Here is a 12145-nt window from a genome sequence, read left to right as displayed (position 1 = left end):
GGGAGGGATGTAGAAGTGATGGAGGGAGAGAGAGGGAGGGGGAGGAGAGGGAAAGAGTGTATGTTCAACTCTCTCCTTCATTCATTTTCCTTCAGTCCGTGACTGACGTGACTTACGTGTGGCTGCCAGGTGAGTGAAATTTGACTTAACTCACTGGTGCTCTTTATCTGCTTGGGTTCCTAATGATATTCTTAAACGTGTGCTCTCTGTCTCTCTCCTTCTCTTCTAGTGCATGCTTTATGTCATAATGGGTTTTATTTATTGGTTTATGAATAAATGGATGTGGGATGTGGTGAAATACATTATAAAAACAGTATATACATTGATATCTGTTTGTATCTCTAAATATGTGTCTCCACATAGAGATGGTGAAATAATAGGTAGTTATTCCTGTTTGTTGTTGGATACTTATATAATCATGTTGCTATTTATGCGCACAAACAGTAGACCCTTGTTTTTCTTAATTTTTACTTTCCTGTTTAATTTTCCTGTTATCATACCTCTACTAAACTTTTCTTCCATCCATCACGTGCTCTAATGCAATATGCACAAATCTGAATGGGTGAACCTCACAAAAACCTGCTCAGACAATGTCTGGGTCATATAAACGAAGCCAGAAATTAAATTTTGGATTTAGTTTAAATTTAAATTTAATTTAATAATGTAATGTAATTTAATTGTGTAGGTAAAGTCATAATTAAAAAAAAAAAAAACAAGAATCTTTAAATAGACTTAATTGTCTTTATGCAAAATATTGTTATAAATGTAATTTTATTATAATATAAATATTGTATAATGTGGGACCCTGTTAGATTTATAAAAAAAAAGAAAGAAAAAAAAAGTCTTTCCACTTTATCTTTTTAATGGCGCTATTTAATATTCTGCTAATTTTTTTTAACCTTTTCTTTAAAAAGTATTTTTGCTAAGTATGTCCAGATAAACAGATAAAGAGGCTATTTTATTTCACTTGCAGTGGGTCACCTCATGGAGGCTGCCATTTTGAGATCACATGACCTGCTTAATTGATCTCTGTAACCTACTCAATGCAACTTAAAAAAATACTGGTAATTTCATTTTGTAGTTCATTTTGTAACATTGACACATTTTGTATTGTATTGCAGAAGCCTCACCTCTGTGCAATCATGATTCGGGCCGTCTGTCCCAATTGTGTTCTTCTCTTTGCTCTCCTCTTTGTGTGCATGGACGCACGTCCCGAATCGCCAGGCCGCTCAAGGCGAGCTCCTGCTGCCAAAGTGCGACTGGCAGGTTTCGGCCACAGAGAAAATGAGGGACGAGTTGAAGTCCTGCACAACGGGACGTGGGGTACCGTATGCGACGATGAGGTCAATATTAAACTCGCTAATGTGGTTTGCAGGGAACTGGGTTTCCAAAGTGGCATAACATGGGCGCACAGTGCCAAGTACGGAGAGGGAGAAGGTGAGTGAATGTCTCTGTTAAAATACATGAACTGTGACTTATGAATCTTTTATCACCCTCATCTATCCTCATTTACTTACCTTGATTTTGTTCCAAACCTGTGTGACTTACTTTCTTTGGGAGACGTTTAGCAGAATGTCTGTGCTGCTCGTTTTGATAAATGAAATTGAACCGAGGGCCATCAAGCTCCAAAAATGTTTTTGGGTGAACTATTCCTTTAAGTATTTGAAAGAGTTGCTATCTGAATAGCTGAGGTTTAGGAGTTTTAATCTCTGTTATTTTCACGTTTAACTGTGGATTACGTGAAAGACTTGAGCACAATTGTGTAAGAAGGCACATTGCTGTTTTAAATAGCTGTTTCTCACTAGTGCAAGTGCACAGAGCTACTGTTCTTTACATCGCCCAAATCGCTCCCTGTAATTTCACTTTAAGGCAGCTATAAAGACAGCCACTAACCCAAAGCATGTATAACACTTAGTTGGCAAGACAACACTGTCATTAAAACTAAAACAAACCCTTCAGACAGCTTCACCAGAGCTCTTCTGTAACGCTTTTGATGGAGACGCTTCTGTCCCATTTTAACTAGTATTGTGTACATGAAGTCTGCAGACTTCAATTTTATACATATGCATTATGTACCATTTCTTTAAAAAAGTGTTTTTATGATATTTATGGAGCAGCTGGTAGTGGCTTGTTCAAAGTAACAGTTCCTGTAAAAACTCTGTCATTTTTACTCATCCTCTCGTTGTTCTAAACCTGTATGACTTTCTTCTGTGGAACACAAAATAACTTTTAATACTGATAGCTTTTTAAAAATTCAGTTACAATGATTTGAGACTGAAACTTTTAAGCTTAAAGAATGACAAAAAGTACCATATAAATGTATTAAAAGTGGTCCATGTAACTTGTGTGTTGCAAGTCTTTCAAACCCATAATAACTCTGTGATGAACAGACCAAACTGTAAGTCATTACTCATTGATAATCTTTTCCTTGAACGTTAAGAGAATAGTTCAAGATTTGGAGAAATTTAGCATTACATCAGTTGCTCACCAACGGATCAGTGAATGGGTGCCGTCAGAATGAGCATCCAAACAGCTGATAAAGACATCAGAATAATCCACCACACTTCTCCAGTCCATCAATTAATGTCTTGTGAGGTGAAAAGCTGCATGTTTGTAATAAACAAATCAATCATTAAGATGCTAGTAACTTCAAACTATTGCTTCTGACAAAAATCTAAGTCCTCTATCCATATTGCTTTCTCTAGTGTCTGAATCAGGAGAGAAAAATACAGGTCACCCACTGTTTACAAGTAAAAACAGTCCAAAACCGTTCTAAACAAATATGTTTTGATTTGGATTTGGATTTGAAAGGGCAATGGGGGATGGATTTTTTCACTGGAGGAATTTAGAAGCATTATAATCATGGATTATGGATTAATGCCTTGATTTGTTTCTTACGAACATGCAGTTTTACACTTCACAAGATGTTAATTGATGCACTGGAGTCATGTGCATTACATGTGGATTATTGTGATGTGTTTATCAGCTCTGTGGACTCTCATTCTGACGGCACCCATTCACTGCAGAGGATCCATTGCTGAGCACATTTCTCTAAATCTGTTCCAATGAAGAAGCAAATTCATTTACATCTTGGATAACTTGAGCATGAATACATTTTCAGCAAATTAAAATTTTTGGGTAAACAATTCCTATAACCAACTTGAGAACCGAATCAGTCTGAAACGTGTAAAGGTCATTGCGGTTTGAAATGAGGGTGAATAAATAATGACTGAATTTTCCCTTTTAAGACACAACTGATGTTTTTTTTTATTATTGTTCCAGTGCTTTTGTAACCTCTAACATCTGTCACAGGCCCCATTTGGATGGATAATGTGAGGTGTGAAGGAACGGAGAAAACTCTGAAAGACTGCAAGTCGAACGGATGGGGTGTTCATGACTGCAAGCACTCTGAGGATCTCGGGGTGGTCTGCAGTCCAGAGAGAAGGCTGGACCAAGTTCATCCTGGAGTCACCAGAAGAGGGCACACCATCTCTCTCAGGCCAAATGCAGTCACCTCAAACCGTTGGCAGGACATTTACTCCAGTTCAAGGACACCTGCACATCTCAGACAAGGCAACGGACATTCCCAAGATCATACCAGATGGGATCAATTCTCCAGACAGCAGTTTCATAATCCAGTAAATAGAAATTGCAGTAGATCTGAAATTCTTTTAATACATGCATAATTCATCTAATGTGCAATTTTCTTTAAATTTAGTTTTAGTTAAACATTTAAATAAAGAGTTTACTCATCTTAATGTCCTTCCAAACTTCTTCCTTTCTGCTGTGGAACATATAATATTCCTTGAAGACTTGGAATATAGTGCATAAGCTGCAATTGACCACTTTTGTCATGCTCTTATTGTAATATTTTGCCATTTTAATAACATTTACATGACATATACATGCCATTTCATGACATATACAAAGAACTCAGGGGTTGGAACAATATGAGGGTAAACAATGGCAGATCTTTTTCATTTTTGGGTGAACAATTACAGTTTCAGGTTATGCTCATGAGAAAATGTTTTCAATCTTCCTCTAGTCTGCCAGTAGGGTGAAGATCGAGGAAGTCCGCCTCAAGCCGGTCTTGATGGTTACAAAGAAGCATACTCTTGTTACGGAAGGTGTGGTGGAAGTAAAGCATGCTGGGAGATGGAGACAGGTGTGTGATAAAGGCTGGAGTCTGAACAGCAGCAGAGTTGTGTGTGGGATGCTTGGCTTTCCTGACGCGGAGCAGCCCAACATGAACACCTACAAGTGAGTCCTTCTAATGAAATTGAGCACTGGCATGAGTCTCTGAGGTTTTGGAGAGAATTAGTATCATATTAAAACCCAGTATTTTGCACTAATTCGCTGTTATTGGCTGATGTTAGTTTTGTTAAATTTCATTGCGTTAGTACAGGGCCTCCCAGAGTTTTAACTAACAACATATACCGTAATATCCAGTCCAGACTGCAGCTGATTCTGGCCAAAAACTGCCCACTTGCACAGGAAATGACTGTCTGGCTGACATGTAGCTGGACTGTATCAACCAGCTACAGTTTTATTTTTACATGCTGTTTATATAAGGGTAAATACTGGTGAAACTATGTTAAATGCTACTGTTAAAAAATGTGGGATCGTTTAAAACAAAAACAAAACAAAAAAACTTTTTTTGAACAATCATGCTTACACTTACTATTAAAGCTATATTTAATCAAAAATACAGTAAAAACATTATTACAATTTTTCTATTTTAATATTTAAAAAAAAAAAAAAGTAATTTATGCCTGTGATGGCAAAGTTGAATTTTCAGCCGACATATACTCCTGTCTTTCTAAAGAATTTTTTTTTTTTTTTTTTATCTTTTTGTTTGTTTTGGATTTGCTATGTTTGTTGGACCACACAGGGTGTAGTGATGATGATGTTCTATGTAGACAAAGTTCATGTCTTAGCAATGGAAGATGTTTGTCTCTGCATATAGCAGAAAGTGAAAGGTTCATCCAACTCTTTTGGTTGGAATTGCACATCTGTTTTCCTTATCTTTGTTCCCCATGCACCTTTCACAAACCTAAACACTTAACCAATGATTAAAAGATCTTTCAAACCTACTGATGCTATCTGGATCTCAGCGTTACTGAAATGAACAGTCTGCTCGGAACGCTTAGGTCTAAGTGAGAAGTCTAATATCCCTGCTGATTGTTATTGGAAAGGGACATCAGTTTTAAAGCCTTCCAAGTGTCTGTTGTTGGAGAAGAAGAGTTTCAGGTTTGGTTTAATGATTTTATTGACATTGTCACCCTTGACTTTCTCCTGCCTCCTCACAGAATGTTTCCCTGAACAGTGTTCCCAACTGAGCTGTACTGTCGTTGTTGTCTCACTTGGTCAGTTCTTTCAATAATGTAAAAAGCAGTTTATTGTTGGGGGTTCTGGACTTTGGCTATTATTCTAAAAAGGCATTTATGCAGGTTGTGTGCTGCGTCCTCAGATCTTTTTAATGGGTTTATGCATATAGCAGTTATTGTGCTTTGAAGTCTACTGGAGTTTGATGCCTACAGATTCTTCTTGCAGTGTGGCTTAGACAGGATACAGAATATGTGTATTTAGATATCTATTCTAGAGCATAAATACAGGATCAGAGATGACAAGGTCCAGTCCTGCTCTATTTAGAAAAGTTATTTTCTTAGAGCAATTTTGTGCTCATATTTGTCATCTTTACCTACCTAAGTACAGCATCAACCCATTTGCATACAGTACCTACCATTCCTTTTTTTTTTTTATCCAGAAAAATGCATTTCAAAAAAAGTTATAAATTGATTTGTATTTTAATGAGTGGAATAAGTATTTGGCCCCTTCGCAAAACATGACTTGGTACTTGGTGGCAAAACCCTTGTTGGCAGTCACAGAGTTCAGACGTTTCTTGTAGTTGGCCACCAGGTTTGCACACATCTCAGAGTCAGGAGGAATTTTGTCCCACTCCTCTTTGCAGATCCTCTCCAAGTCATTAAGGTTTTGAGGCTGACATTTGGCAAGATTTTCTATGGGATTAAGGTCTGGAGACTGGCTAGGCCACTCCAGGATAGGGCTGGGCGATATATCGCATGCGACATGCATGCGCATCTCGTCAGTAAAGCCGTAGATCACCAACAAGCTACGCAATATCGTGTTCATTATCGCAGATGAATTGCCTTCGATAATGAACGCGATATTGCCTAGCTTGTCAGTGAACTATGGCTCCGTGTATGAAATGCCGCTCCATTTGAAAACAGGTGATGGAGATTTACCGCTAATCAAGGAACCGGCTTTACTGACGAGATGTTATCGCCCAGCCCTTAATGTGCTGCTTCTTGAGCCACTCCTTTGTTGCCTTGGCCTTGTGCCTTGGTCATTGTCATGCTGGAATACCCATCCACAACCCATTTTCACTGCCTTGGCCGGCTTCAATGCCCTGGCCCTGATGGTACATGGCCCCGTCCATCGTCCCTTTGATGTGGTCCAGTTGTCCTGTCCCCTTAGCAGAAAAACACCCCCAAAGCATAATGTTTCCACCTCCATGTTTGACGGTGGGGATGGTGTTCTTGGGGTCATAGGCAGCATTCCTCCTCCTCCAAACAAGGCAAGTTGAGTTCGAAGAGCTCAGCCAAAGATTTTGGTCTCATCTGACCACAACACTTTCACCCAGTTCTCTTCTGAATCTTTGACAAACTTCAGACAGGCCTGTACATGTGCTTTCTTGAGCAGGGGGACCTTGCGGGCGCTGCAGGATTTCAGTTCTTCACGGCGTAGTGTGTTAACAGTTGTTTTCTTGGTGACTATGGTCCCAGCTGCCTTGAGATCATTGACAAGATCATCCCGTGTAGTTCTGGGCTGATTCCTCACGTTCTCATGATCATTGAAACTCCACGAGGTGAGGTCTTGCATGGAGCCCCAGACCGAGGGAGATTGACAGTTATTTTGTGTTTCTTCCAATTGCGATAAATCGCACCAACTGTTGTCACCTTCTCACCAAGCTGCTTGGTGATGGTTTTGTAGCCCATTCCAGCCTGGTGTACCATCTTGTCACTGACATCCTTGGACAGCTCTTTGGTCTTGGCCATGGTGGAGAGTTTAGAATCTGATTGATTGATTGCTTCTGTGGACAGATTGTCTTTTATACAGGTAACAAACTGAGATTAGGAGCACTCCCTTTAAGAGAGTGCTCCTAATCTCAGCTCCTTACCTGTATAAAAGACACCTGGGAGCTGGATATCTTGCTGATTGATAGGGGATCAAATACTCATTAAAATGCAAAACAATTTATAACTTTTTTGAAATGCGTTTGAATTTTTTTGTTATTCTGTCTCTCATTGTTCAAATAAACCTACCATTAAAATTATAGACTGATCATTTCTTTGTCAGTGGACAAACGTACAAAATCAGCAGGGGATCAAATACTTTTTCCCCCCACTGTACTTATCTATATACCTTCCCACCTTTTTAATCACACATTTATTTAACTACTTGCCTACCTATGTTTATTTCTACCTAACTACCTACTGAGCTGTCTATTTACCTACTTTACACGCCTGTCTGTAGCACATTTTGATTTCATGAACATGCTGAGTAGTGAAACCAACTGTGAGCAGGTTCTCTTAGGTTAGTTAGTTTGCTTTGAAATTGGTTGCCTAATGGAACAGGCTTACTACCTGCATTTAGCTATCCTTTGTTATTTCCTTTTCATTGTTGCCTCATTTTTTACTTCTCTTATAGAAGGCTGCTGTGGTTCAGAGGCATTTTTTGAATAACCACACTCACAGCACAACTATTTCATTCCCATCGTCTGAATGGGCTTTGGCCGTGCTGGCATGTTGACCCATGTGCTCGTTATAAAAAGCACCACCTTAATCTTATGGGTCTGCGGTCCCTTAGCTTTTTTAGTCAAAGGTTTGAGCTGGGGTGTTGTAAGTGTTGTACATGCTTTCTGCTGATGATTCCTCTATGATTTGTGTCCGCTGTAGAACAATATGTCCTGATAAATGTGCTTGAGCGTTGAGCAATTTCCACGTTTTTGTGCTCTTAAAAAAGATTCTTACCTAGCAGATAAGACTGTTGACAGGTTAATGTTATCTCTTTTTAGACTTTATGCCCTTTTCCTTGAGAATCCTAATCTTGAGGTCACAGGAACAACTAAGCAAGCTTTTGTTTATGCATGACTCAAGGACATGCCGCAAACAGAAACTCAAAGATGCTGTTTGAACTCAAATTAGAGCTTATAGAGCTAGCTGTGGCTTTCGTGGCTTACATCCTAGGGAATCTCCATTTGGCTCCTTCTCGTCTGTGAGCGTGCCCAGCACCTGACCTCACCATGTCGTACGTGCATTTTGTTAAGTCTCCAAAGAGCAGCAGACTTGGCAGTAGCGATCCCTCACATGTCTCAGGGAGCGCTAGCCGGCCCGCCCTGACACTGCTTCTTCTGGATCCTCCGCTGAAGATGCTGTAATTAACTGTTGGGTCACTCAGAAGATTTCCACGTTTCTGGCGAGTAAGGGAAAGGCAGATTACAATTATAGCTGCGCCCTTTGGCTGCTGTGTCAGCAGGACACACTCTGTCTGTGTCACCGAGGAAATTGAAAGACTTAGGCCACAATTTAGGCTCGGATATCCTTAGACGAACATCTAACGAAATGAAATACAATATTTTAGCGAGTCTGATTCTGTCCTTTCAGTCGAAAGCAGTGCCTCAGTCAGACTGTGTGTGTTTATGGAGTTTGTATTGTGATAATTGGCTCAGTGTCATTTAATGGCAGGCTTTAAGCTTTTTATATTTTCAGTCCGTTTGAATATCACCTTTGAGGGTCGAACACTATAATCAGCAAAATGTGATCAAGTTCAGGGTGTTGGGTGTGGTGATTGATGAGACAAAAATCATTTTTCTTAATCAAAGGCAATGGCTATATATATGACCAGCACAAACCAGGAAATAATTGCTAAGGCTATATAACTTTTCCAACTTTTTTTTGTAAAATAATTTTGCGAAAATGCCTTCCATACTAACACTGTTGTCTCAAGTCCACTAACTTTTGATAAAATGTGCATGTTTAATATATATGTAATTTTTCATTATTATTTATTTATTATTATAAATAATATCCTTAATAGCTATATTGTGTAATGACTACAGAGGTTGGTCAGAGATATATTTAGAATATATATTCACACTGTATCACAGATTAGAGTGCCTTTTGCTTAATAAATGCTTAAACAGCATGTTTTGTAAGATGTAGTGAGAGAGAAAGATTTGTGTGTGTATAGACTAATGCTTAAAACAGTGGCATGATTGTTGTCTCCAAACAGACCAGCCCTCTCTATCATTAAGTTTTCTTGGTTCAGCAGTAAACCAAGGGTGGAACTCTTGGACTAATTACATGAGCAGGTGGGTATTTCAGTGCCAGCAACTGTAAGAACAAATGAAAAAACAGACTGGTATTGTCTGAAGTATCTCTTCACATTCAGAGCGGCACGTTTGATATATAAAAGAGCAACCTGGAATATAAAGTACAAATAAAAAACCTTAAATTTTATGCATCAAATAAGTTTATTTATTGGCATGACAGCTGTAAATGATCATTTTTAGCCTGCAGTTCTGCAGCTATAATGTTACTGTGCTACAGAGTGTCATATGGTAGAAACATCCAGAATATTTTATGAGGTCATTAAACTGGAGATTCCACAGCATTTAAATTTGCTTTCTTTTTGTTGACTGATATTCTCATTTGAAATTCATTCGTTAAGACAGCTCCATCAGGAGAATGATTGGATTAAATTTTTATTTAATTTTCCTATTTTAAAAGTCCATTTGATAAACTATTTTGAGAGTGCAGTCAGAAAAACAGATTCAGCAAAATAAGAGCAATGTGTTAAACATACATCCAATGGGTTACCAGGCTAAATCCTCCATAACTACCACATTTAGCTGGACAGACGGTGATGATGACCGTGATGATATCATGTGTCGCTGTGATGACAGGTGTGTTATAGAGGGCAGGTGTTCTTGGGTGGATCTCTCTCTTTGTCTCGCTGTCATTCTGAGTATAAGTTTGTCTCGGGTTTGTTTTATGGGAAGTCTTGCTGTGCCCGTTTTGGCATACCAACATGCCAGTGGAAATATCTGTTTATAGAATGTACATATTTGAAAGCCAGTTTAGTGGTAGATTGAGTTAAAACATATGTGTGTATTCTTTGATGTCTTAGTCTGCGGGTCATACATTTTTATTATTATAAAAAAAAGCAATGCAAATGGGTGAAACTAGTTTGGAATGCTGACTGTTGCATTATCTTGAATAAAGACACAAATGGTAATAAAGATCTGGAACCGTGAGTTTTAACTGCCTGCTAATGATAAAACCTCATCTGGCCTATGGCTTTCTGTACATTTATATTGTTTTATTGCCAGTGTAATATTGTTATTTTTGCTGGTCAGTCTGGAGGAACAGCACCATAAATTGCACATTCCTTCCAAGCTCTTTGCAACTTTTAAAGTGTTCTTCTTTTTTGTTTACAGAAAAATATGGGATAAAAAAGTCAAGGATTCAACAACCAGGTTGTCTTTGGCACTTATACTAAAACATATTTCTTTACCACACATCAGAGCATCTTCTTGTACTCTGAATTTAACACTTAACATGCATATAATGTCTCCTAGATTGAGTCAGATGACCAAGAAGAAGGGATTCTGGGTTGAGAAAGTACATTGTCTGGGCACAGAGCCCAGTCTGGCGGAGTGTCATGCCCAGCTGTCAATCCCTCGAAGCCCCGGACCCTGTAAGAACGGTCGCCATGCTGTGGCCCGCTGTGTCCCAGGACCACAGTTTGCTCGTATGTCCTCTGGCAGACCCCAGGCACCTCACCCTGCAGAGGTAATCCTAAAAACATTTTGGTTATTCAGTTAATGAATGGCTTTAATGAATCAAAATGGAAAAAAAAAAAATCAATCAATCAATAAAAGCACCACAAATATTTACTAGAATCACATTCGTCCCTCATTATGCTGTTATTGAAATTATACTTGTAGTATATTGAAAATATACTTTTAAAAAAGCTTTAAAGAAAAATACTATTTTTGGCACAAAACATAAGGAATGTAAATAATATGGTAAGGTGTTATGATTTTTGACTTTTTGCACTTAAACCCTGTTAAACCCTGATGTCTTGAATATAACATAATTAAAAATAGAATAGGCATATCCACCATTGTTCAAAAGTTTGGAGTCAGTTGTTTTTTTCCTAAGTAAATTATTACTATTATTCATGAAGTATGCATTATATTGATCAAAGGTGACAGTAGATTTCTATTTCAAATAAATGTTGTGCTTTTTAACTTTCTATTCATCAAAGAATTCTGAAAAAAAATGTATCATGGTTTCCACAAAGTTCAGCATTGATAATAATAAGAATTGTTTAATTAGCACCAAACCAGCATATTAGAATTATTTCTGTTTCATGTGATGCAAATAGAAAACAGTTGTTTTAAATTGTAATATTTCACAAAATGTACAGTTTTTACTGCATTTGTACGGCAAATGTCATGGGTTACATTTCTTTTCAGTTACATTTAGTGATTTTTTAAAGTTAGTTTAGTTCAGTTAGACACTGAGTGATGCTACCAGAAAGTATTTAATTTTATGTAACTTTATCACCTTTGGGGTGATACCTTTGTTAGGGGGTTTAAATAATGTAGTGCTTTAGCAGTTTGCAAAGCTATAACCACATATTTAGGGTTGTAGCTAATATTATGTTAGAATCAGTCTATGAAAAACCCATATTTGTCGACCGCTAATCTGCAGTTTGGTGAAAGCATGTACCCCACTGGTGCTCCCCAAATGTCTGTTGTGGTTACAACCCTGGTACTTAAAATGTAACCTTGTCAATCTTTTTTCCCTTCTCATAGCTGTCAGTGCGTCTGAAGGCAGGACCACGTCTGGGAGAAGGAAGAGTCGAGGTTCTCCGTGAGGGAAAGTGGGGAACCGTGGTTGACCACCGGTGGGACCGGATCTCAGCCAGCGTGGTGTGCAGAGAGCTGGGCTTCGGCACTGCCAAAGAGGCTCTTACCGGAGCATACATGGGTCAAGGTGAGAATTAATTTAAGCTTGAAGGATCCCAGTTGGGCGAGTAAAAGATAGAATTT

The 12145-nt window shown here is 38.4% G+C and overlaps 1 protein-coding gene across 2 annotated transcripts in view; it reads left to right on the top strand.

Annotated features, from left to right (window-relative positions):
• Positions 1 to 61: 61 nt before the first annotated feature.
• The window catches only part of loxl4 (lysyl oxidase-like 4), a 29748-nt gene continuing 17664 nt past the window's right edge, over positions 62 to 12145 (top strand). Inside the window, exons 1-7 of one of the 2 annotated variants that reach the window (XM_058795028.1) lie at positions 105 to 129; positions 1122 to 1437; positions 3313 to 3638; positions 4046 to 4260; positions 10523 to 10561; positions 10664 to 10877; positions 11909 to 12089. In XM_058795028.1, coding sequence (XP_058651011.1) covers positions 1143 to 1437; positions 3313 to 3638; positions 4046 to 4260; positions 10523 to 10561; positions 10664 to 10877; positions 11909 to 12089 — 1270 coding nt within the window. In that variant the 5' untranslated portion in view covers positions 105 to 129; positions 1122 to 1142. Of the gene's footprint in view, positions 1438 to 3312; positions 3639 to 4045; positions 4261 to 10522; positions 10562 to 10663; positions 10878 to 11908; positions 12090 to 12145 lie in introns of both variants that reach the window. The other variant, XM_058795027.1, reaches the window with a different exon arrangement.

This window comes from Onychostoma macrolepis, chromosome 13 (assembly GCF_012432095.1).
Source record: "Onychostoma macrolepis isolate SWU-2019 chromosome 13, ASM1243209v1, whole genome shotgun sequence".
NCBI classification, from domain to species: Eukaryota; Metazoa; Chordata; class Actinopteri; order Cypriniformes; family Cyprinidae; genus Onychostoma; species Onychostoma macrolepis.
This window is presented reverse-complemented; position numbering and strand designations above follow the sequence as displayed.